The 26,296-nt window shown below is 42.1% G+C and overlaps 1 protein-coding gene and 1 long non-coding RNA gene across 6 annotated transcripts in view; one reads left to right on the forward strand and one right to left on the reverse strand.

Annotated features, from left to right (window-relative positions):
* The window catches only part of GALNTL6 (polypeptide N-acetylgalactosaminyltransferase like 6), a 1,218,779-nt gene that overhangs the window by 201,990 nt on the left and 990,493 nt on the right, over positions 1-26,296 (reverse strand). Inside the window, exon 8 of the mRNA XM_086703864.1 lies at positions 23,529-23,712. Within this exon, the coding sequence (XP_086559990.1) occupies positions 23,529-23,712 (184 nt within the window). The remainder of the gene's footprint in view (positions 1-23,528; positions 23,713-26,296) is intronic.
* The window catches only part of LOC147581654 (uncharacterized), a 124,220-nt gene continuing 105,024 nt past the window's right edge, over positions 7,101-26,296 (forward strand). The window contains exons 1-6 of one of the 5 annotated variants that reach the window (XR_015250126.1): positions 7,101-7,223; positions 7,976-8,058; positions 13,139-13,346; positions 13,553-13,678; positions 24,482-24,663; positions 25,875-25,939. This is a non-coding gene — a long non-coding RNA (uncharacterized LOC147581654). Of the gene's footprint in view, positions 7,224-7,521; positions 7,612-7,975; positions 8,059-13,138; positions 13,347-13,552; positions 13,679-14,475; positions 14,680-24,481; positions 24,664-25,874; positions 25,940-26,296 lie in introns of those variants that run through there. The other 4 variants (XR_015250128.1, XR_015250124.1, XR_015250125.1 and 1 more) reach the window with 4 other exon arrangements.

A 26,296-nucleotide genomic window follows, 5' to 3' on the forward strand; every position in this document is an offset into this window, starting at 1 on the left:
CTATAGGAGTTATTTATATACATCAGAAGAAAGCATTATGAGTAGGAAGGAATGAGATATGAGAAAAAGCCAGTGATTTCTAAACTGTTGTGTTTGATTTTTGTATTTGAAGCTGCCTCTCTGCTCAGAAAATTAAACTTTTATTTATTTTTTATTTCATTGTTATTATTATTATTATTATTTTGTTAAGTAATCTCTATTCGCAGCTTGTGGCTTGAACTCACCATCCTGAGATCAAGAGCCGCATGCTCTACTGACTAAACCAGCCAGGCACCGCAGAAAATTACATTTTTAAAAATTCTATTTTATTCTCCTTACAAACCAGGACTTTGGCTGCAAACAAAAGAAACTTAAATAGACAGCAATTTTGTCAGAAGGATCTCAGGTGGCTCAACAGAGCTGTTCCAGGTGGAGGAAACAGGTGAAAAACAAGAGTGCAGTTGTGGCCAACACCCAACTCCCTGACAGGAACAGCCACACGGGACAGTGACCATGAGCACACTCCCATGGTCACAGCACTATGTGCTGGACGCTGCCCACCTGGACACCTGCTGCCATGTTGCTGGGCTCCTGACTTCACTGCTACTGGGAATAATCTTCGTCTCTGAGCCCATCATCCATTCTTTCAAGATGCAAAAAATGTGATTGAGCTCAACTGGATCACCAGTACAGCATGGGAAGTGGGAGGAGAGGAAGCAGAGCCTAGGGCTTGCCTACACTGCCCCCAGTGGCCCCCTGCTCCCCACCTTGAGATTTCCAAACATAGGAGGTGTGTTTCCATGCTGTGCAAATACATCCTGGCAAATGTCTACTAGATCGAGTTCCCATTTTGGAGGCGTTCCTTTCAGTAGTAGATACAGAATAAGAACAATAAAGTGCAGAATGCCCTGAGATACATTAGCCTTGCACTCAATTCTGGTGTCAACAATGGCCCTTAGAATCCATTTAAAACTACAGTATCAAGAAGAGTGTTGACAACGGTAATAGCTCTAGAAGGGAATACACTCAGTGGTTCTTATTATCTTGAGTTAATAAACCCCATGAAAATAGTTTTTCAGTTCTTCAAGTTTGATGATTCAATCAGTGGATTGTCCTTTCCTCATTTCTATTTCTCTAGCTGACTTTAATCCAGCAATTTTCTGCTTAGGATCACCTTTGTCATAGGGAGTTGAATTAGAACAGGAAGAGTTAAGTTTCACATTGAGTGAATGTTTCTCCTTATTGTTGGCAGTGTGGGCAAAAATTTGGGGCCCAAGTTGAAAATGTGGCTTTATGTTTTTTTTTCTTATTTTGCTCTAATGTTTAATAGATTTACCACCCAACAAATATTTATGAAATGCCTTCTCTGCGTATGCAGGGAAATATCCTTTGAGGTTTTTCTTTTCCATCTAGTGATCCTTATTGTCATATTTATTCACTTGCTTTTCCTCTCTTTTTCATAATATCTTTTTTACTTTGGTATTTTGGGTAAAACACTATAAATACAAAAATAACTGTCAGTAATCAAAGTCATGAATAACATGGAAAAGACATCAATTTATGATCTGCTATAAATTCAAAGCATTTAGTTTGGCAACATGGGGACATAGAGATGATACAAATGTGATCCTGAATCAGAAATGTTTTGATGTTTAAAGGAACTTGAAACAATTCATTAAACTATTGCCAAAAACAAAAATGAGAAAGGTAGGAACCCCAAGCCTACCTACCTCCCAATTGTGCATAAAGTTGGTCAGGCTGCACCCCTTGTAATTATCTTGCAGATTGCTTTTGGCATTTGCACCCTAGATAATAGAGCCATTGTAAGATTTTATATTCTTCCTATGAAAATCAAACGTAGGATAGATTAGAGGGTTTTTTTTTTTTCATGTTTTGATGATTGGTAAAAGTCTTTTTCACAAGGGTAACTTTCCCTAAGTAAAGTAATCAAGGCACATGATTTGCTAATTGATGCACAGGGAAGTGCTTTAATGAATTATTGAAGCATTTGGCTCAGGTGTTGTCTCCCAGGGACAGAATACAGAATTACCGCTTAGCAATTAGACCGTCAATGTTCCTTACCCAGTTGACCATAATTAAAATAATTTTATTCTTGGTTTGATACTGGGAATTAAAACTCACACCTCAGTTACCTGGTAAAAGGGTTTCAAGGTTAATGGCATGAGACATGAGGGTTTTAAAAATGCCAACCCATGTTCTTCCTCTGAATGTAGAATTCCTCAATCATTCATGTCTGATTAAAATTGTATTTGACTAATTGATAATGACTTTTCAATTAGGTAAAAGCATATTTTATTTAGAAATTACACTTATTTACATTGATTTCTCTCCTCTTCAGGATGTCTGGGCTTCTGTATCCAATTTGATCTAACTGCCACAACTCCTAGGAAGCAAGGGTAACTGACAGTCATTCCCCAAACACAGGCTGATATAATCAGGCTTTGGAGAGGGCACAGCATGAAGTCAGAGTTTTATTTTGGAAGACTACTTAGGAAACTTCCCCAGTCCCCACAAGAATATCCACTGAGGAGTTTCACTGAGTGTGAACAGGGAAATGGAAACCGACAGCTTGTGAGATCATGCTCTTTTCTGGTTGTGGTCATCACAAGAATTTCTCCAGGTGAGGAAAGATTTATCACAAGCAACATTCATTCCAACAATTTCCCTTTTCTGTCCATCATTGGAGAAGTACTGAAGGGCTGTGAAGCACCAAAGTGGGGGCAGCCTCCTACTGTCTACCTGGTAACCAGGAGCTGGAATAGAGATCCTCTCCAGTTCTTCTGGGGGCTGGAGGAGGGAGACAGTTGTTTCTGCCCTTGGCATTGCCAGGCAGGAGAGGTGACCCTACTACCCCTGAGGGAACAGTGGCCGCAACTGCCAAGGCCTCATTACCAGGTAGAGTTGACTCACCATTAGCCTAGCCGAGCTTTGGGGTGTCAACAGAGCATAGCTGGTCCCCGGAGGTCCTAAGCTTCCTCAGGGAACGAGGTGATTTCTGTGGATGTCATATATTCATGGAATCATACATTCATGGAGACAAGTCTATGAAGGGAAGTCACGATCCGTTCTGTCTACTTGATCTCTAATTTCTCTCTTACGCTCATTTGTCCCATTTCTAGAGCCACAGAAATAATTTTGTGTCTCATTACACTCTTAACCAATCTAAGTACCTTCAGTTTGTTTCCACTCCAAATATCCTGGAGTCTCTACCCTGTTGCCAGAGTTATTTTCCTAAAAACACAGATAGGATCATGTAGTCTGCTGCTCAAAAACCTCCTATGGGTTTTATTTAAAGAATAAAATCTAAAGTTTTAAGATTAGATTTATACATACCATAGGTGGACTCTACACTATGATTTTGGTTTTAACACTGACCACAACTCCCCATGGAGATAACACTGGGGTCTAACTGGGTAATTCATCTTTGCCTGGACCTATCTCCACGGCTCTACTCATGATATTGCCTACAGCTGGACCGGCGTCATCTTTTCCATCCACCTTTTCAAGATCCCTTAGTCCCTCAAGGTCCAAATCAAGCATCAAGATTCCCCAGCTGGAGTTTCTAGCACCAGGTTATGTGAAGTAGCTGTCGTCACATATTATTTTGTGAGTAATCAATCTTTCTCCCACATGCTCAGTCTGCTATAAATTCCTTTACCAAGAGAAAACCCTTTCACTACATAATTAAAGATGAAATGCAGCACAGACAGCTTATCGATCAGTGCGAACTTGGTGTGAACAATCAGGAAACTGCTTTATTTACTCTCCCATCACTGCTTTCAAGCACGTTTTGCCAGGTCATCGTCCTGTCTGTGACATCTTGAGCAGGTCCCAGATCTTTGGCTCTCGGAGAATTCAGGCAGAAGAGCAGTTTCTTCTTCAGGTACACATACACACACACAAAATCTCATTCAATCAGATGTAAAAACTTTAATTTTTCATCCAATTCAAAGCTCCTCCTTTCTTCCCCCTCTGAACACATCTCATTGGTGGTTCTGGAACAAGCCATGAAGAAGGTAGAGAGCATTATCTTTTCATTCTCCTTGTTTTACCTTCTCTCTTCACTTTGCTTCTGGCTTTCCCAGGTTGGACAAGGAGCGATCAGAGGAAAAAGGCCAATGGCCCCGGCCGGCTGGTACTTGGTTTGTTGTTGGGTGTCTTCTGTCATGGTAGATGCCCAAACACTGGCCCTCCCTGAGGTGCACATGCATGTTTGTGTGCGTGTGTGTTCTTTTTTTTTTTTATTTTTTTTTTTTAAATTTTTTTTTTTTTCAATGTTTATTTATTTTTGGGACAGGGAGAGACAGAGCATGAACGGGGGAGGGGCAGAGAGAGAGGGAGACACAGAATCTGAAACAGGCTCCAGGCTCTGAGCCATCAGCCCAGAGCCCGACGCGGGGCTCGAACTCACGGACCGCGAGATCGTGACCTGGCTGAAGTCGGACGCTTAACCGACTGCGCCACCCAGGCGCCCCGTGTGCGTGTGTGTTCTTGCGTGTGTGCCTGTAGGGGGGTGTTACCCACTCAGACAAGTGTGCTCTTAATGATACCAGGCTGATCTCTTGGGACCACCTCTCTTAACTCCTGCTTTGGAAGTGCAACCCATCTCTTTCTTTCCTGGGCAGGCAGTTCCCCTGGATAGTGTGGTTCAAAGGAATTTCAAGCCTGGTTCTTTACCTACTAGACCTATGGGAAATCTCCTTATCCTCGTCCTGACAAATGGCAGAAGTAGCCAAAGCACAGGCCTCTCCTTCGCTTGTCCATTCGTATCATGCTGTCATGGGCAGCTCCCTCTGTGCTCCAGCCATCACACTGCTCCGCACAAGACCAGACACCAGTCTGTCTTTACCTGTGCCTCTGTGCTTCCGGGCCGGATGACGCTCTCTTGGAAACACTTTTACTCTCCAATCCAGAGGTAACCCAGAATGGACAGATGCTTTTCTATAACCCAGCAGGATCTAAATGGAGGGTAATTCCTCTCCTCAATGCCTTCAAGGGCTTCCCTGGGGTCCTTTTCTTTTAAATTGGGGGCTGGAAGAGCAGACTCCTCCCCTTTCTCGTAGATATTTAGCATCTCTCTGTAGCAAGAACAAGTTTTTGTTATCCACTGATAATAAAAAAAAACCCTCCAGTTTTGAGGCTTTAACTCTAATTCCAAGATATCAGGAAAAGTTCTTTTTGATGTTCTGTTACTACTGAATGGGGATGAGTATTAGAGCTTTTCCTCAGGGGAGAGAATGATGACCTACAGTCACACTAGTTGTAAATGATGGTACCTGCTCAACTCAGTCCTTCTTACTAAACTTGATGGGGCTCAAGTGTGAGGGAAAGAGGAGCCAGGGGATGAAAGCCAGGACGAAGGGTGCTGTCTAAAGTGATTCTCAGGTTATGATGGCAGATTTCATCAACTCTGGCATCCTTAGCCTATCCTGTCTGGAACACAAATGGGTGACAAGAAAAGATGCCTTCTCGAGTTTCTCTTCAACTTACTGGTTCTCTGGTATCTACTGACAGCAGTATCTTTGAATGACAAATGGTTATAATTTCTCCCTTACATCACAATTTTCCCACAGACTATGAACCTAAGAAATCCAGATATGAAGAAGAGAAAATATCGGGCATTTTAATAAAAAAAAAAATTGACCTATTGACAAACCTGTACACAATATCCAGCTTAGAGTCTGATTATCCAGGCATAACAGATATTTGTTATTGTATCTGCCCACAAGCACACCCCAGGCCTAATGGGTAACACCCCAACACACACACACACACACACACACACACACACACACACACACGTGGCTCTATGGGGCTGCCAATCCACCCTGGAGGCAATGATTGGGGCAGAGCAGCCATGATTCAGGCTAGGACGAGTCAAGTCTTTTGTAAGGTGGTGAGACAAATACTGTCTATGGCCACCTTTCTCTGCTGTCTGGTGGCCTGGGAAAATGGAGCCACACAGATGAGAGAAGCTGAGACCAGAGACAGAAGTGAGTCCAGACGGTGTTGAAGGCCCAGGTCCAGCCATTGTAGAAGTGAGGTCCTTGTCCTTCCTACAACTGGGTTATGTGAGTCCATGGAGTCCCCTTTCTACTGAGGCTGGCCTGAGCTGAGTTTTGCTTACCTGGAATAGAAAGGTCCTGAACTAAGCACACAGGATGCCAAGATGCTTAGAAGGTGACTTTGGGTACAGCCCATTTTCCTCTCTTCCTGGTTTTGACACATTTCACATCAGATTCTCCGGCTTTCCCTTTAGAACATTTGTTAAATAGCATTTCTGATGAATGAAAAAAAGCTTAGAGTTACAAGTTCTTGATTTTGCTTCTGCCTCAATATCTTGTTGACCATGTGACTTCGAGCAGGACATTAGTTCCCTGTTTCCTCTTGTGTAAAGTGGATATTATAATACACATGAAATTACTTTGTAACCTGTAAATGCCAGACAAATGTAAGGCACCGTCATTAATAACATCAATTGTATTTTGAATATTATTTGGAATAACGTTATGGCATTTCCTTTGGCAGTATTTGAAAAAAACACATTGGCATCCTTGAGAAAATACCTATGGAAACATGCATATGTTCCTCTCTATGCCTCCAGATGTGCTCAGAAAGATTCGTTTGGATGACTAAGCATCCACGTTCTAGAAAGTAAAAGGTTCCTTTAGAGATGCATATTTTAGTCTGAATTAATTAATTAATTTTTTTTTTATAATTTTTTTTTTTTCAACATTTATTTTTGGGACAGAGAGAGACAAAGCATGAACGGGGGAGGGGCAGAGAGAGGGAGACACAGAATCGGAAACAGGCTCCAGGCTCTGAGCCATCAGCCCAGAGCCTGACACGGGGCTCGAACTCACGGACCGCGAGATCGTGACCTGGCTGAAGTCGGACGCTCAACCGACTGCGCCACCCAGGCGCCCCGTAGTCTGAATTAATTTAAACAAAAAAATGTAACATCAAATACCCTGTTTAGTGTTATCTTATTAAAGGAATGGAAATTTTCATGGATGAGGAGAAAGATGACCTCATACTGAAGTAATAGATGAGTGGCACAGGCTGGGTTCTTCACGGAACATTTGGGGTTTCATCAGCCAAAGTATAGGTGGTTATTTGGTAGGTGTGGGAATGAAGAAGTAGGATGTGGGAGGGGAATAATGAGGAGGAAGTACTTCCGTAACAATCCCAGCTAAGGCTGATCTTATCCTGTCTCCTTGAAGGTATGGTTTCAATTTATTTTATTTTATTTTTTAAGTTTATTTATTTTGAGAGAGAGAGAGAGAAAGAGCAGGGGAGGGACAGAGAGAAAGGGAGAGAGAGACTCCCAAGCAGGCTCTGTGCTGTGACCGTAAAGCCTGATGCTGGCTTTGATCCCACGAACCTTGAGATCATGACCCGAGCTGAAATCAAGAGTCAGATGCTTAACTGACTGAGCCACGCAGGCACCCCATGTAATAAGGTATTGTTTCCATGGAAACAAGGCCCAAAGTTCCACTCTAACCAACAGAACTGACAGGATGGAAGTATGTCAGGGAGGGGTACTTTTCCAATCCTGGGCCTGAGTTATGCACTGACTGAGGAAGCCAGCTTCCTGTGGACTGGCCCAAGGTTAGTTCTGCTCAGCAAATGTAGACTCTTGGGAGAGGCGTTTTTGAACCTGTATAGTTACACTTCTTTGCAGCTTAGAGAATGGTGGTAATTTAAGCTTTATCACAGATACAGACCTTTAAATCAGAGTTTGTTACTGGTAGAGATAGTAAAAAATGTTAAACTAGAAAGCACTTTAGAGTCTCAAAAGCATTAGGATGGTCCAACTTAAAATATTTTAGCCAGCTAGCGATAGAGGAAATGCACATTGGTGGAACTTCACTCTATGTCTGTTGAAAATCATCTTGTTGAAGACCTGGGAGTAAGTAATTAACTTCCCACAATTCCCACTTTGTTCTTTGAAACATCTGATTTTGTATTACAGGTAAATAGGCATCTGAGAGCCACACTGCTGTGGTGGAGTGGTGTCAGATAGATCTAGATGCACATCTCACTGCTGCCACTTAAGTAAGTGGTGACCTTGAGCAAGTTACTCAACTTCCATGAGCCGCCATTTTCTCCTCAGTTAAATGCAGATAAGTTTTAGCGAAAAGATCATTGTGAGGACTAAAGTCAACAAAAGCTAAACATCAGGGCGCCTGGGTGGCTCACTTGGTTAAGCATCGACTGTTGATTTCGGCTCAGGTTGCGATCTCATGGTTTGTGAGATGGAGCCCCATGTTGGGCTCTGCGCTGGCAGCTCAGAGTCAGCTTGGGATTCTCTCTCTCTGCCTCTTCCCCGCTTGTATTCTCTTTCCCTCGAAATAAATAAATAAACCTTAAAAAAGCTAAATGTCTAAGGCATTAACTGGCTCAACAAATGACAAAAGGCATTTTTGTAAAGGTGATATGTAATTTTTTAAATCTTTGCTTGGGTTTTTCTTGTGGGTTCTAATGTTGGGGAGATGGGGTATATTAACATTTCCTCTGATATGTATATACTCAGAGGTGAAAAGTTTTTTGAAAGACAACCTCATCTCACTTTAGACTTTTTTTGCACTCAGAATTGCACCTCAGTGCAATGGCTATAGGACTGCAGCAACCATCAAGGTCAATACTGTCGTGTTTTATCGAGCAGGTCCAAAGAAGTAATTTTCCAAGAATACAAATTAAGGGAGTGACCAACCTGGGGTCTGGCCATGCTTAAAGCCTGTGATGGCTCCCCTTGGCCCTTCACGACTGACCAGAGCCCTCCCCTCCTGTTTCCCATCCGTTTCTCCCTAGTGCTTTTTGCACAGTGTCATTTCCCAAGAAGTCCTTTGTTCTTGCTTTCCAGAACTCTCTCACCACCTTCCTCTCTGGGTGCTGATCTTTCAAGGTGCCTCCCAGAGCTTTACTCACTCAGATTTTCTTGGCCAAGGATTTACTTGGATTTACTTGGATTAACTCCAAGTAGTTTGCACAAGTACCCACTTTAGGATGAATCATCATGTTGGTAGGTGTTTATGTCTCTGTCTTCATCAGCAGTCAGACAGAGAGAGCAGAGACAAGGCATCTATTTTCTCTTACCATGCTGGAGTTCTAGATCAAAGTGTACTAACTGCACCCCCTGGGGCTTGCATAACCTCTTGTTATTCACAAGGCAAATCAATGAACTCAAGCCTTTTGATTCCCAATCCTGTTTTCCACCTTTCCTGCCAGCTATTTATCTCTGGGATCTACCTTTTCTCTGTCCTCCTGTTCTTTCAGGAGAGCTCTGTGAGAGGAGATAATCAGAAAGATTTTGCCACTCTATTAACTCACCTGTAAATAATGCCACAGTGTGGCTACCTGATGATTTTACAATCGAGATTTATTACGTCTTTTTTCAACTTGGGACACTTTGAACATTGGCCTGGAGGTTATTTGTCTTCATTTGCAGGGTGCATTACTTAAGAGTCAAAACCTCCTTCGCAAAGCCCAGGATTTTGACCTTTTCTCAATGCTGTCTCTTAAAACAATTTACCTTTCTTTCCAGGAGGTGGCAGTACAACACAAACAATAACCTGTGCCAACTGCACTTTTGTTTATTTTAGGCTCCCGTTAGCATTACAGCAACAGGAGTCTCATTCTGGGTTAGATTTCTACAATAATTCCAAATTGAAAAGATAGGGTGTTTCTAAAGATTTGATCTATGGGTCGTCTTTTTGCCGCCAATCATTCTGATACATTTTCTCAGGTAGGAAAATTCAGCCATGGTTATATAAGAATCCCATTGTATTTTGCACTTGAAAATATAAACCGAAAGAGGATCTTCAGATAAAATTCTCTTTTCACTATTTTAGTATACGTATTAGCCTTAATGCATTTTTTTTTTGTCGCTATATTTAATTCACTGTATTGTTAGTTAAGGTGAAATTATCTGGGCTCTTGATGCTACCTCAATTGAGAAAATTTATTTGAATGTGTGTAAGAGCTAGACATACATATATTTACTGGAGCAAGTGTCTTTCAAAGAGTTATTTCAGCCCCACAAAGTTAATTTCTTAGACTCAGCACAGTTTACAGAATTGGTTTCTTTAATTTAGTTTCTCAGATTTTGATTAGATATCCATAACTTCTAGGGAATTTCTTAAATAAAACTGGAAGAAAATATTCATCAGACCAAGATGAATTTTATGTCAGAGAAGCCAGGGGATAGTTTTCAGGGTGTGCCTGATTAAAATTTTGGTTCTCAAGAAGCAAAGGCTAAAGGTGTGTAAGCAAGTAAGAAATCTGTTAAAGGATATATCTATTACTATTCTCTGAAAAGACAAGCTAGCAATTACTCAATTATGTTTACTAGATAGTCACAATTTATTCGTTTGTGTATAAAAATTCACTTAAATGTCATTCTAGAGGCAAGAAAAATCTCCCTAGTGAGGACCCCAGCCCCTGCATCTCCATTTACTGTCTAATAAATATTTAACTTCTTTTGCCATTGTGCTGGCTAAAAAGTGGACAGCAGAGCTGTCTTGAGTTGCAGGGAGGTCCCCAGAGATGGGTGGAGGACAGATGTGGCACAGGGTATCCTTGCAACTATGGACTTTCTACTTGTTTCTTTACCCAACAAATACTCATTTAGCACCTACTATCAGCAGGCACTGTGTGAGGTGGTAAGGACACAGCCAGTCAGACAGGTGGACGTGCCCTTTGCTGACCTTCTTGTGGACTGAGCCCTGTTTCTCTCCCTCTCCCCACCAGTTCTCTACTTCTCCAATGCATTTAGATGGATGGTGAATATCTTGCATTCAGCTCTCTTATTTTGTAACTTTTCTCCCCTAGGCTTCGTCTAATATGTTTGGAGAGGAAAACGTTGTGAGGACACATAGGAGAACACCATGTGAAGATGGAGGGTTGGCCTGATGCATCTGTAAGCCAAGGAATGCAGGAGCCTACCAGAAACTAGAAGAAGGGCCTGGGCCAACGTGAGGCAGCTTATTAGCGTGACTGGGTGGTATGATGTGGTTAGTTAGACTGGGGTCATGAGATTGGGACTTTCAGGTCCCCATAACCTGCACATGTGTAGAGGACAGCCAGATGTTCTTGCATGTCTGGGAAATGGGACAAGTGGTACGTAGATGAGAATTGAAATCTAGAGGCCCAGATAGAATATACACAATGTAGGAAAGGGACTCATCTCTGAGGTTTGGGGCCAAACAGACCAAAACTAGGGATTAGTTAGAGCATGCAACTGGGTCTCCAGGACTAGTACTTAGCAAGAACTTGGAACTTAGATAAAGCTGAGTCAAAGGGAGGGTAGCCATTTCATGCCAAAAGACAAGACAGAGACGTGACAGTGATGTGACAGTTGTGGACACCATAGGAAGGTTGCTAGTGAGGACAAAAGCCTCTTTTTAAATTTTTTTTTTTATGTTTATTTATTTCTGGGACAGAGAGAGACAGAGTATGAACGGGGGAGGGGCAGAGAGAGAGGGAGACACAGAATCGGAAACAGGCTCCAGGCTCTGAGCCATCGGCCCAGAGCCTGACGTGGGGCTCGAACCCCCAGACCGCGAGATCGTGACCTGGCTGAAGTCGGACGCTCAACCGACTGCGCCACCCAGGCGCCCCCAAAAGCCTCTTTTTAAAGATCTCCTACATTCAATCTGAATCTGGCAGAAGCTAGCAAAATAGGATAAAACTTTAGATATCCCCTACCATGAATCTCTCTAGTACCAAGATGCAGTCCCAGAGGAGAGGTGAGGAGAAGAAATTTTGAGCTGAGCAATTTGGAAAGAAAAACAGTCCTGATAGGGAATTTGATTTTTGAATGGACTGTGTCTGAATTGAGAACTGATTGGGCACTCACCTGTAATAGACCAACTTCTGGATCAGAAGGCATCATCTTGGTGAGATCAAGGGCTCACTGCTATCTAGCGATCTCAGACCCAGGAAAGACAGTCGATGCTCTGATCAACTTTGGATGTCCCCCTCCCTCCCCATGGGAAGAGCCACCGTTGGGGCTAAGACATGCACCCCTGCACACCTCTTATAAATCATGTACTGGAGTTTGCATTATTCCCCATGCAAATGGTTCTGAGCCTGCTTCTAAGGCTTGTGACATCCTCTTTTTTGATTCCCTTTTTTGGCTTAGAGTTTATACCTTAAGCTGAGGGGTGCCCAAAGGATGGTTATTTTTGTGGATGGAATAGGACATGTGGGCTTCAACCTGTACGTGCCCACAGTCTGTCAAAGTGCAGGTGGAACAAGAAAAAGAGGTTAGCCACGGGTCACTGTATTGCTGTACACAGCCACAGCAACCTGTAGAACTTCTGGGAGGAATTCTACATGTACACCTGGCCCTCCGGATTTGTGGGTATATTTATCAAGGTAGTAGGATAGAACAAAATTCAGTAGTGTGCTAGTTTGATTTATAACTTCTAAATGTTTAGACAGAAGCCAGCTGGGCCTTCATTTGCACTCTTGCCCTGGGCCCTGCATGCATCAGGAGCAAACCTGCTCGGTCTCATGAAAGCAGGGGTCCGCAGCTCTGTTAGGTTCAGTTACAGGGATGAAGGTTACACATTCGTGCATTTGGGTTGTGACTGTGTGTTTGAACTCTGTTCTATATGCCAGAATTATTGTCCATACGGTGATTTCTATTAGTGTAAAACGTTCAAATTTAATTCTTGGAGCAGTGTTAAACAAATGAAAAATAGTTGGCACATCTGTTTTCTTCTCTAGCTTCTAAACTTGTGGAGTTGGAGAGGGACAGGATGTATATTGCCTGCTCCCACATTGGCCTTACCAAAGTGCGGACCCCAGTTCTCTCTTGCTGGTCACACACAGCCTTGCCCCAGTTTGCCTTGGGTTACATGTCATTCAGGCCTGCTTCCTCTTTTCTGGCTAATGATGTAATTCTTTTTTTTTTTTTTTTTTTTTGTCTCATTTATACTTCTAACTGACCCTTCTTTACTCAATTTCTTCCTTCGTGTCCCACTTCTGGAAACTCGGGATAAGTTTTCCTTGCAGTCTAGTGCAGCCTGGAGAGCTCTCTGGCCTTGTGAATCTTCTGCTCCCCTGCTCTGGCTCAGCTGATTCCATAAGCAGGATCTAGGCCAAGTTCTCTCTTTCTCTTCCTTTCTAGGTCCTACTGATGGAAGAACAAGCCAAAATGTGGGAGGAAGAAATGGAGACAACAGACAGCTGGGTGTTGCTATAGAATTTCGTAACTGGAAGGTGTCTCCTGGTCACTTTTGGGTCAGAAACTGTAGCTTGGAGACTCTAGGTCACCACTGCCCAGCCAGAATGAGGCTTTCCATCCTGAACAGATGGCCTGGGACTTAGCCTCTCCAGTGAGTTATGCCATATAATCTCCCTTTCTCAAAAGTTCATTTTTTTCCCCAATTTCTGCTGGCTCTCTGAGACACAAGAAGGGACATTCTCTTCTCCTTAACATATTTCCAGATGGATCTACCCAAGAACTCTTAGACCAAAAAACCCAAAAGGTCTTATCCCTGCCGTTTGGCATTCTGACCATTGCTTGGTTATTTCTTTGAAGGGAGGAACGATAGTCTTGACTAAAACCAGTGCCTCTCTGAGTGTGGCCTCGCTGCAGGTGCTGCCCCCGGACAACAAATAGAAAACTGGAACAGCAAACAACAAAGACCAATTACTTCAGTTAGAGGTAAGCTAATGAAAGTATATCACTTTTCTAATATTACTTGTCTCTATACTCAAGGGGAATGTATGCATTGCTATTTTTCATTTTCATTTTATTTCTTTTTATTTTTGCTTTACGTTAGAAGATTGAGATAGGAATTGCCTCGTTTCTGAATCTTTTCTGTTGTATATACGACTCATTCTGAGCACACGCTCACTGCCATGGACTGAATGTTTGCGTCCCCTCCCCCTGAATTCATATGAAACCCATCCCCAATGTGATGCCATTTACAAGTAAGGCCTTTGGGAAGTGATTAGATCATGAGGATGAAGCCCTGAGGAAAGGGATTAGTGCGCTTATGAAACAGGCACCAGAGAGCTCCCTTGCCCCTCTGCTGGGTGGGGACACAGCAAGAAGACAGCTGTCTGTGAACCTGGAAGTGGGGTCTCACCACCACCAAATCTGCTAGTGCCTTGGTCTTGAACTTCCTAGTCTCTAGAGCTGTGAGATTGGACTTCCTAGTCTCTAGAGCTGTGAGAATTAAATTTCTCTTGTTTATAAACCACCCAAAGTATGTTATTTTGTTTAAAAAATTATTTTTAATGTTTATTTATTTTTGAGACAGAGAGAGACAGAGCATGAACGGGGGAGGGGCAGAGAGAGAGGGAGACACAGAATCAAAAGCAGGCTCCAGGCTCTGAGCCATCAGCCCAGAGCCCGACGCAGGGCTCAAACTCATGGACCTCGAGATCGTGACCTGAGCTTAAGTCGGACGCTTAACCGACTGAGGCACACAGGCGCCCCATGTTATTTTGTTATAGAAACCTGATCAGACTGAGATGTTCACCTCCTGCCCCACGTGATTTGGAGCAGAGTACCCACCCAAGAAGACATCCGCAGAGAGTCAAAGCTAGGCTTTGTCTCTTTTTTGCTACTGTGATCCATGTGTATCCACTTTCTTTGAAAAATAATTTGAAGTGATCTTAACAAACAAAATTTATATATATGTAAACTGGAAAACTGGATATAGCCTCCAGTTTTCATCATTTCTTTTTTCGTTTTTGTTTTTGTTTTGTTTTGTTTTTGAGAGAGACTGTGTGTACACCTCTACGCAAGAGCAGGGGAGGGGGAGAGAGAGAGAGAGAGTCTTAAGCAGGCTCCATGCCCATTGCGGAGCTTGATGCAGGGCTTGATCTCAATGTGAGATCATGGCCTGCGCTGAAATCAAGAGTCCGAGGCTTAAATGACTGAGCCACCCAGGCACCCCTATCATTTCTTTCAATGTAAGCCTTCAGGGCTTCCTCTGAATACCACACGTAAGGGCTCATTTTCTTACCTAGACTTTCAGATCTGTACACGTTGTCCAGGCTTGTTATGCTTATCTACTCTCCAGTTCTAAGACTATAATCTTCACCAAGTCTACTGACTCCTCCAGTCCTGAGCTCCAGCATGGCCTTTTGAGCATCTCCTCACAGTGCACTGCTTCCATCAGGCCCTAGTTATTGCCTAGAATCTAGAGAGCCTGGGGTTTTTATAGCATCTTAGTGTTAGTTAGAAATAGAATTGAAAGATCAATGACATTACTTTAAATTTTTTTTAATGTTTATTTATTTTTTTTTGAGAGAGAGAGACAGAACACGAGTGGGGGAGGGGCAGAGAGAGAGAGAGAGAGAGAGGGAGACACAGAATCCAGGCTCTGAGCTGTCAGCACAGAGCCCCACGCGGGGCTCGAACCCACAAGCCATGAGATCATGACCTGAGCTCAAGTCGGACACTTAACCGACTGAGCCACCCAGGCGCCCTTATCACATTACTTTATTGAGAGCTTGTCTCTTTGTTAAAGATGTTGCTGTCTTCTGGACTGTGGTTTTAAAAATGACGCTGTCATTTACAGTATAAATTATTCCAGGAAGGCCTTCTGCTACCAGATAGCTTTTCCTAAACATTTTTTTACCAACTCCCTTTTTTTCTACGTGCAGAACAAATGCCTCCTGAAGTTTGGTTTCAACCAGAATTTATTTTTCTTTATTTTCTGCCACTCTCCTATCAGAATTTCTATTGCATTCAAATAAGTCTCTATTGGGAAGCCCTACAAATATTGTGACTTAGCAAGTACTGTGCCATGGCATTTGCTCCGCTGGTATCCTTTTCTGAAAAAGTGTCACTCACCTCTTCTTCAACTACACTCAGCCTTGTCAGACCATTTGTTCTCCTGAACTTAATATTTATTCCATCAATTCAACGAATATTTATTGAGTGCCCACTGTGGACAGGGACTAGGTGATGCAGTGCTGAATAAATTGAATAAGATAGTCCTCCCTGCCCTCATGGAGTTTCCATTCTAGTATCAATATTAGCAATAATTAGAGGGGGAAAAGGAGTGGTGGCCTGGATGAGGGAAGCGAAGAAGAAAGCAGAGCTAGAGCAGGTATTTTATTTATTTTTATTTTTAAATAATTTTTAAAAAGTTTATTTATTTGAGAGAGAGAAAGCACAAGTGGGGGAAGGGCAGAGAGAAGGGAGAGAGAGAGAAAGAATTTCAAGCAGGCTTTGCATGGTGAGTGCCAAGCCCAACATGGGGCTCGAGCTCATCAACAGTGAGATCATGACCTGAGCTGAAGTTGGGTGCTCAACTGACTGAGCCACCCAGGTGTCCCTGGAATAGGTATTTTAACTGGAAAGCCTCAAGTAAGAAAGCAAAGCTGACTGTGTGGGGGCCATGGGTCTGTATTCCTTTCCTCCAGGAGAGAAGGGGAGAGTCAGGTGATGGCAGAGAGTTCTGTTAAGTTCTGCCACATTCTGGTGTGATGTTGTCATGGCTAGAGTAAACGTTGCTGAAACTTGGGTACTAGGAAGGGGACTGTGACAATACTTTCACAGATTCCTGGAGGTTTCTCCTCAGATAAATGCTGGTAGAACTTTGGTGAAAGAAGGCTGAGGGCCCACCAAGAGGAGATCTGGACAAAGTGTGATTATGGCACAGAGCACAGAACCCCTAACATAATCTAGATAAGAAGTAAATGTAGGTGGAATCAACTCACATCTTGGTGGGGATGGGGGGAGAAGGACACCGAAAACAGTCATCACACATGAGACAGAAAAAATGGTCTCAGGACACCCATTTGGAAGCATAGCAAAATAGTTAATGGTTGAAGGCATAGGTAAATAGACAAGAAAAAGTCATCAACCCATTGTGAGTTCCACAATTCTTTGATACATAGGAAGCCATTGCTGCGTCTTAAGTGGTTTGTTTGATAACCAGTAAACCAGGTTTATTGATAACCATTGGATGGCACTGGAGGTTTAGACGTCATTGGCTGATTCTGCCCAGGAGTGCTGGAGATGAAAATTCATTCTCAAGTGTGGCTGTGAAGGGGCTGACTAGTCTGACAGTAACGAAGCAAGGCCAGGAATCAGAGTTGGAGGTCCAAGGTTCAAGAGGAGATGTTACCATAGAAAAAGAACGGGAGCTGGTTAGGACAAAAGTCATGGTAAGGTTTGGGTGGAGAAGAGCATGGTGTTCCACAGGGACATGGTCTTGAGTGACTGGTATACAGGGATAAAAATCCATTTCAGAATAGAGGACTAGGTTTCAACTCCTTTCTAAATAGTATAACCCACCAGGTCTCCTGTGATTCAAAGATGTTTCCTGGTAGTGGTGGCGGAAACAAAAGTTTCAAAAGTCCAAACCCATGGTCAGAAACCAGACAAAGGGCATCTAGAAGCCAGAGCCACCTCAGAAACCCTGAGAGCTGGAGAGCAGGGCAAAGGAAAGAAGAGCAGGGCCGTACCAGTAGAGTAACGGCAGTGACTGTTAATTCAGGAATTAATTTGCTGGACGCTGAAAAAAGAAGCAAATAAGAGCGAACGTCTTCCTGAGGTAAAGATCATTCCCACTGGAGAGGGAGGAGAGAAAGTCATTCTCTGGTGAGCAGATCTGACAAGGGAGAGGTATTCTCATGATCTTTTGGTGAGAATGGTTTATCAGATCGTGATTCCCCCAGAGACCCAGGACTATGGTGGCCAAAGAGCCCAGAGAAGCAGCTATGGGGAAGGGTCTTTATTAGAGGGGAGGGATGAGTAATTAACAAGCTTGCTACTGAACATCTCTATTATGTTACAGCATTTTACTTCACTTAAAAAGAAATCTTCAGTGGGGTTTCATTCTGGGCTTTTGAGGAAGATTGATTTTATTCAATGTTTTAATTAGTTTTTAAGACCCTTGAGCTATTTCTGCTCCTTTATTCTCACCCTCTGTGTTTAAGACACCATTTAGGAATTTGACAGTATTTTTCCCTAAACATTTTGTCCTTTTGCAGTTGTCAAATATTGAATTAGATCTTGTTATAAACAGACCAGAAGCTGGCATTGTTGACATTTCCCTTCATTAGGAAGAAACTGAAAGCTGACATTTTCAACCTATCAGCTCTGGTTTGGTCTGCCGATAAGAACACAGGACAGGGAATGAGGCAATCTGTTTCCTTTTTTGCTCTCATTAAAGGCTCACTATGAGATGTTAATTGATAAAACTATTTTACTTAATGGGTGCCTAAGTTTCTCTTCAAAGGAGAGGAAAAGTATTGATTAACTCTAGGATTTAAAGTCTGAATGAATGAAAGAAAGCATTGCTTTGAATCCCAAGAGACTGATTAAACCTAAAATTTGAAATCTGAATGAATGAATGAAGATGCTGATTGAAGTCCTGATGTGACTCTTATTAGTTAGTTAATATTTTTTTCATTCTCTCTTTATTTGCAAAATTGGAAAAATAACAATAGCTCTTTTTTCCTGTGCCAAGGATTATTACAAGGGGTCAATCAGGTAATGTAGTGAAGTGTTTTACATAGTGTTGAAATGCTAGATAAATGTTAGGTTTTGTATTACATATTCCATAGACTTAATGAGATAGGTTATTTGGTTAGATTGGTTGGCTTCTGGAATAATGTGAAGTTCAGGCGGGATTTGTGGTTGAGGTTTCAGAAAGCTAAAGTCCTATTTCACTCTCCTGGAACTCATCACTAGACTCAACTGATGAATGTATTTTGCAACCTAATCCCCTCAAAAGTTTGAGGTGACAACTTTAAAACCTCAGTATAGAGAATTATCTGCTTGCAAGTTGAGGCTTAAGGCAGCTAATACTATGGTAGTGTGTATGCATCAGTTTGATTTTTTGAGGAAAAGAGGAAAAGTTTGGAAGCAATTACTTAGAGATCACAGCAATATTCTTAACTTAGCTTGAGAAGTAGAGTATGAAAAAAATTCTCCCACCCTGCCAAACCAATGGTCCAGGGTTAAAGGTGGCTCCATCGGGACAGGACAGAAAACAAGGCAAGATGAGCAATACCCGATTCAACTCAAGAGGTGAAAGTGGAGAAGACCTTTACTTTAAAGTGAATTTTCTTTCTTTACATCCTATAGTAAATTCATGGTTTGCCCAGTCTCATTTTCCATGGGGAGTCAGTTTTATTCCTTACTAATTCTGATTAAATTCAGAGTGACCAGTATTTGGTCAAAACCCACGTGGAAAAAGTTTTGAGTAAAAGAGAGTATCTTTACTTTCAAATTCTGAGTAAGCCAAGGTGCAGCTGAATCCCCAGCGAAATTTACCCAAGTGGGATGTTTAAAATTTTAAATGTCAATTAATGCAATCAGTAAGATCTGAGAAAAGCTAGTTGCTTATTCCAGGCATCAAGTAACTTTATTCTCAATGTGTTCTCTTTTTCGCATTAATAAAGAAAGCTTTTGTGCCCACCAAGGAGAAAGAACCCCCCTTCCTCCTGGCTGGTCAGCCCAAGCCTGGATCCATGGACTTCTGAGGTCCGGCTAGGTATCAGCTGCACTCACACCCCTCGAAGGGCATTGCTATTCATGCTCTGGCATATTTCTAAGCTAGATAACAGGCCTAGATGAGGAGTCACTGAATTCAAACTGATGTGTCTGTGGACATAGGGGTTTCTGAGAGAATAAATGAGCATTTGTAGCCTGTAAAGTTAGCCACCACCATACCCAGTGCAGATCCATTTTTTTTTTTTTTTAATTTTGGAAATTAGTGGCATATATGGGTGGTAAAGGGTGCCTGGGTGGCTCAATTGGTTAAAGCATCTGACTTCGGCTCAGGTCATGATCGCACAGTACATGAGTCATGAGTTCAAGCCCCAAGTCAGGCTCTCTGTGCTCAGCGCAGAGCCTGCTTCTTCAATTCATTAATAATTACTGCTCATGCCCCACTAATTTCACAGGATTTGCGGATTAATGTTTATTTATTTTGGGGGGGGGGCAAGGGGCAGAGAGAGAGGAGACACAGAATCCAAAGCAGGCTGTCCGCACAAAGCCTGATGCAGGGTTAGAACTCAGTAACTGTGAGATCATGACCAGAGCCAAAGATGGACACTCAACGGACTCAGCCGCCCAGGTGCCCCAGGATTTGCAAATTAAAAAAAGAACACTATTGTAGTCAATAGTTAGTTGCTAAAAACTCAAATAATGCAATAAATGTAAGAATGGAGGTCTTGCCACTTAGGACATTTGATAGACTTGTTATGGAAAGATAAAGTTTGCATATATATTGTATGAAGAGTCCTGGGGTGTGCAATGCATTTACATATTCCTCTTCAGTTCCTTTCTTCTTGTTTTGTAGCCTCCTCTCCCCGCCTTCCACAGAAAATCACACAGCCCTTATAGGAGCCACTCGAAATACAAAAGTCCATGAGAGAGATATTTAGATAGATTGCATTCACTCTGTGTATCTTAAAGCTTTACATCTAGAGAAGCAAATTTTAGCCTAAAGCATGTTTTTCTGTTTATGAGCACATTCAGGTGACTGCAGAGATAATGGAATTGCTGATACACTGCTCATAGCTGTTTGGGTAACTGTTCTTTTATTATCAGGAAAGCAAATGCAATTTTTAAGATCAAAGTGGACATCTCTTGGAAGCTACATTTATTACAAAAGGCTAAAGTGTCCACATTCCTAGGAATCAAAGGGACTCAAAAGCCAGCAAGGCAGTAGTATTCAAGAGACAAAAGCAATTTTTGATGGACAGGAACCACCAAAGTAGGTGACAGGAGCAAGAGGTAATTTAATTCTAAAAGTTACCAATTCTGCACGATCTGGGGTTAAGCAAGGTGCCTGATGTGGTGACATCCACAGCCAGGGTCGGCCTGTCGATAATTTTGACTGCCACTGCAGGGACTGAGAAAGTACTTTCATACTTTTCACCATTGGAGATTCCCTTGATAGCATTTTGAACCAATTTCTGCCAAGAACAGGAGCCCCACTCAGCTATTGCAGTGGAAGTAAAGTAGGAAGCTATCATACCCAGTCACAATAGAGTATTTAGAAAACCATCATGGGTGAATTCTAGCCCTGAAAACATGGCAGCCTCAGATGGTAGCAATCGGACTGTGGCTATTCTCCTGTCACCTGACATCTAATGGCAGTTCCACTGTATTTAGGGTCCTTTTGTATCCTCCCCCAACCTCCAACCTCGCTTTGAATCCCCCCATAAGCCCCTTTGCCAAGGCTTTCAGATGGTTAACTTCAGGGATGTCTGACAAACATCTCTCCAGTTGGGCCCACTTCTTTTTAAAAAATTTTTTTTTTCAACGTTTATTTATTTTTGGGATAGAGAGAGACAGAGCATGAACGGGGGAGGGGCAGAGAGAGAGGGAGACACAGAATCGGAAACAGGCTCCAGGCTCCGAGCCATCAGCCCAGAGCCTGACGCGGGGCTCGAACTCACGGACCGCGAGATCGTGACCTGGCTGAAGTCGGACGCTTAACCGACTGCGCCACCCAGGCGCCCCAAGTTGGGCCCACTTCTAATGCTTACTGGAAACTCCTTCACTTGTATCACTAAAGACCTCTTCTAATAGTTTTTAATTTTTTTTAATGTTTATTTATTTTTGAGATGGGGGAGACAGAGCGCGAGTGGAGGAGGGGCAGAGAGAGAGGGAGACACGGAATCTGAAACAGGCTCCAGGCTCTGAACTGTCAGCACAGAGCCCGATGCGGGGCTCCAACTCACGGACCGCGAGATCATGACCTGAGCCGAAGTCGGACGCTTAACCGACTGAACCACCCAGGCGCCCCTAATAGCTTTGAATATCCTTGAAATCTTGGCCAAAGCATTTGGAAGAGTAACGACAGGACTTCATTATTTCTTCTCAAAAACTCTCCAGCAATTTCAGAGTAGGAAAAGGCCAACAGAAATTCTGGATACTTGGGGCACCTGGGTGGCTCAGTTGGATAAGCGTCCAACTTCAGCTCAGGTCATGATCTCACGGTTCGTGAGTTCAAGCCCCGCATCGGGCTCTGTGCTGACAGCTCAAAGCCTGGAGCCTGCTTCACATTCTGTGTCTTCCTCCTTCTCTGTCCCTCCCCCACTCACACTCTGTCTCTCTCTCTCAATAAATAAACGTTAAAAATATTAAAAGAAAAGAAATTGTGGATACTTAATAAGTGGGCTTCATATTACAAAAGAAATCATTTATCTCTCCCTTTTTATCAGGTTAACGTCTTCTGAAATCCCCTTAACTTTTCCCGAGAGTTTATCTTTCTAGAGACTAGAATTGGAAGAAGCATTTTCTTGATGTTTATCACATATTTATTGTAGTTGAAAGGGTAAGTGTTACAGAAGTGTTTTTTATATTTGGAAGCTTCTCTACTGCACACTTTTACTGCTCATATGATTAATGAAAAGACAATATTGATTTTAATGCATCTTTTTTCTATTTTTAAGAGAGAGCCCAGTGGGGTAGGGGCAGAGAGGAGGCGGGGGTGGGGCTGGGGGAGAGGATTTGAAGTGGGATCTGCACTTACAGTACCAAACCTCATGAACTCATGGGCTCAAACTCATGAACTGTGAGATCATGACCTGAGCTGAAGTCGGATGCTCGACTGACTGAGCCACCCAGGCGCCCCTGATTTTAACGCATTTTAAACACAATCTTAGACAGTATGCAAAGCCTCAATCACAGACGTTTTTCTTGTCCTAAGAAAAGTATATAATAGTTTTAAACTTATAAAAATTTGAATGTGATCAAAAGGGTACAGTATGAGGAGTAAATAATAAATAATAGTATGCCTTGGGAAATCTCTGGGGTAACTTTTGGAAAAACTTCACCATTTACCATTAATGGTCCTGAGAGTTTGTCAAACTAAGCTATGTATATTTTTTTTCTTTTTCTTGACATGCACAATTTTCATATTCACACTGAGAAAAAGAACAATTTAACTTTGTAGAGACCAATTGGTTATTAGCTATATTGGTTATATAATAATGGTTATGATAGACAATTCTTACCTCTATAGAACTTAAGTTAATAGCAGGGTTATCAAAGATTATTTACTCTGGATGTATCATTTTGATTGAATTCCCCAAGTTTAAGTTATGGGAGCACCTACTCAGAAGCACCACCTTCCCTCATAAGTCCCAACAGGGGTGTAAACAGAGGCTTAAATACTCTTTCGTATTTTTTATCATTTTCCAATAAAAATAAAGTAAAATAGTCAATTTAAATGATTCTTAGGGGACAAAGAATAGAGAGAGCTGAAAATAAGAAGAGAACATCTAGGAGAATATCTACAAGGCAAATACGCGTTGTCAGTGACCTCTGCGTTTTCCTGATCCTCACATCTGCACACTTTCTCTCACGCTTAGCAAAGTTTGACAAGGGGGTGATCCATGTAATCAGTGCAGCTTGTAATTTTCTACAACTTGCAGGTCTGACTTTTCTCCACGGTAGGGATATTGTTGCCACCTGTTTTCACCCATTTTATTAGAGATAATTGTCCTCATGGGTCCCCAGTTGACACGCCTGAAATGAGTCACCTGCCCTCTCTCCCTTGGCCCCTCCCTCAGCTGCTACTCACTCAAAAGGGTCGCTGGGATCTGCCCTCTGGAGCTCTGGAGGAATGGGGATTCTTTTGTAGTACATTTCCCAGTCGAAGGCGCCTCGCATGGCATCCCCAGCTTGTGCCTCATACCCAAAGTGATTGTGGTCAATGACATCGATCATGGGGCACACGATGGTTTTGTGGTTTAGTGCAATTTGGTCTGAAAAATGAAAGCACAAAATAGGAAATGACATGCCTGCCTAGGTCATCTATCATTTTTCAGCAAAGAGAAGCCTTCCAGATCTTTCCTAATGCAGGGATGATGCTTGAAGCCCGGTTTCTGTCATTGTTAGAGCACTCTGTGAAATCTGTTTGAAGGCTAGACTTAACGTGATGGGACAGTGATTAGGTAAAATTAGTGTTGTTGTATTTTCCTTTAAGAAAGTTGTGTCCCAGAGAGACTTGCAGAAGTCCATTTAGCTCTACCTCTGTCACATTTTTGCTCTGACCTGTCCCCAATCTGTCATTTTATAGTGCATCCAACATATGTAGAGTATAAACAGTACTTGTGTTCCTTCAAGCATACAGCTGAGCCTGCTGAGAAAATATTGTCCTTCTTTCTGGAGGCTTCAAAATGTAAATATTTAACTTCATGTTTTTTCTTGTTTGTTTTTTCATTTTTAGCATCTCGTCTTATATAATGGCCACCATGGCTGCTCCCCCTGCCCCCCTTAAATGCTGACAAATCATACACAGAATTCTTCGCTCTCAGGCTTGCCAGAGATTTTGCCAAGTTCTATTTTGCTATTGTCCTTTGATACAGACTCTGTTTATCTAAGCTATACATGTTTATCTTTTCTCATTATATCCAAAAATATATTAGCTGGCCTGATAACTACTGTTTCTGTTCCTGCTACTATTAAATTCTTGAGCAACTACTAAGTGATTTATACTCTCGCTATTTCTAATCCTCCTGACAACCCTGTAAGGTGGCTGCCATTATCATTCTCGATTGACATATGAGGATACGAGCTCAGAGAAGTTAAATAACTTGTCAAAGGTCACCCATCTTTTGAGAGCAAAACCCAGGATGCAACCCCTGCTTGCCAGTCCAGTCCTAAGACCTGTGGTCTGTCCCACTTCTCCATGGTGCTTCTTATGTAGCAGAAAGGTACTATCTTTTTAGTTCCAGCTCCCTCCTTTTCCATATAGATATTGTTATTGTGAGACACTAACAGCATAGGGAATTGGCATTTACATACTTTGGCTCACCTAGAATAGCTAACTGTGGGGTACAGTTGACTACTGAAGGACATAGGTTTGAGTAGTGTGGCTCCACTTATAAACAGATATTTTTCAACACAGTACAGTGCTGTAAATGTACTTTCTTCTCCTTATGATTTTCTTATTGACATTTTATTCCCTAGCTTACTTTATTGTAAGAGTACTGTCTATAATACATATAACACATAAACTATGTGTCAGTTGACTGTTTATGTTATTGGTAAGGCTTCTGGTCAACAGTTAGCTACTGGTCGTTAAGTTTTTGGGGAGTCAAAAGTTACACATGAATTTTCAACTGCACAGGGTGTTGGCATCACTAACCCCTGTGTTGTTTGAGGGCCAACTGTATTTTCTTCTCAAGAATATGCACTCAATCAATATTTATTATAACAAACAAAATGTCTGACAGAACTTTTAAGTATGAACATCTGCTTTCTGGTTATGTGATGTGGCATGTGGAATAAAATACATTTAAATATCTTAAAAAACATATCTTTTAGAAATAATGGTTATTTCAGTATTATTATTTTGAGGACCCTAATAGGCAGGGTGGGACAACCACAGAATCTGGGGGAAGATCTCCCCTCCAGATCTACATCCATCCTTCCTTCCTTCTTCCTTCCTTCCTTCCTTCCTTCCTTCCTTCCTTCCTTCCTTCCTTCCTCCACACCCCCCCTTCCTATTCAACAACTATTTATTGAGTAGAAACCATTTACATGTCACTTTTCTAGGTTCTGGGAATATAACAGTGAATAACAACCACAAAAATCTCTGTCATTAGGAATGGAGCAAAGGCAATCAATATACATACTAAATATCTAAATTAGATAGTATGTTTGAAGGTGATAAATGTGGTAGAAAGAAGATAAAACAGGCTAGGGGAATATGGAATGCTGGTATGTGGCAAGGTAAATAGCATGGCCCTAGGAGGCTCTCAGGAGCCTGGAGGTCAACTTAACATTATTCCTGCTAATTAGTAGAGAGACCCCCAGCACTATTTCAAGTTATTCTTCACCAAGCGCCCTGTAAGCATCCATCTTCACCTAGGTAAGTCTTGTAATGGGTTTTAATCTTTATCTAAATGGTGTTTCCCCATAGATGTCTTTGACAGAGGAGACCAACGTTGCTGTGTCCAACCTATTTCTTCTATCACCTCTGCAGGTATTTTAGTATTAAGGTCTCAGTGATTTTCTTCAATCAAATTCAGAATCAGGTTGATTTACAAGTTTCTTGACCAACAAGGAGTCCCAAGGTGACCCAAAGAGAATGAGTCTGTTAAATTAACTGTCAACTTTCCCTTCAAATTTCCTTTCAGCTCTTATCCAGCTGTTCTAGCTTAGGGTGAAAGCAGCATGACTAATTTTTCATCTAAGGCTTGTGCCTACATTTCAATTTCCAGGGATCAAACAAACAGACTCTTAATGGGAAATTGAAATTCAGGTATAATCCCAAAGTGAAAAATGAACCAAGAAACTGTGTGGCTCCGCCTGTTTTTTTCATTTTGGATGATGTGTCAAGAC

Source organism: Puma concolor, chromosome B1 (genome assembly GCF_028749965.1).
Source record: "Puma concolor isolate L17-30 chromosome B1, mPumCon1.1.hap2, whole genome shotgun sequence".
NCBI classification, from domain to species: Eukaryota; Metazoa; Chordata; class Mammalia; order Carnivora; family Felidae; genus Puma; species Puma concolor.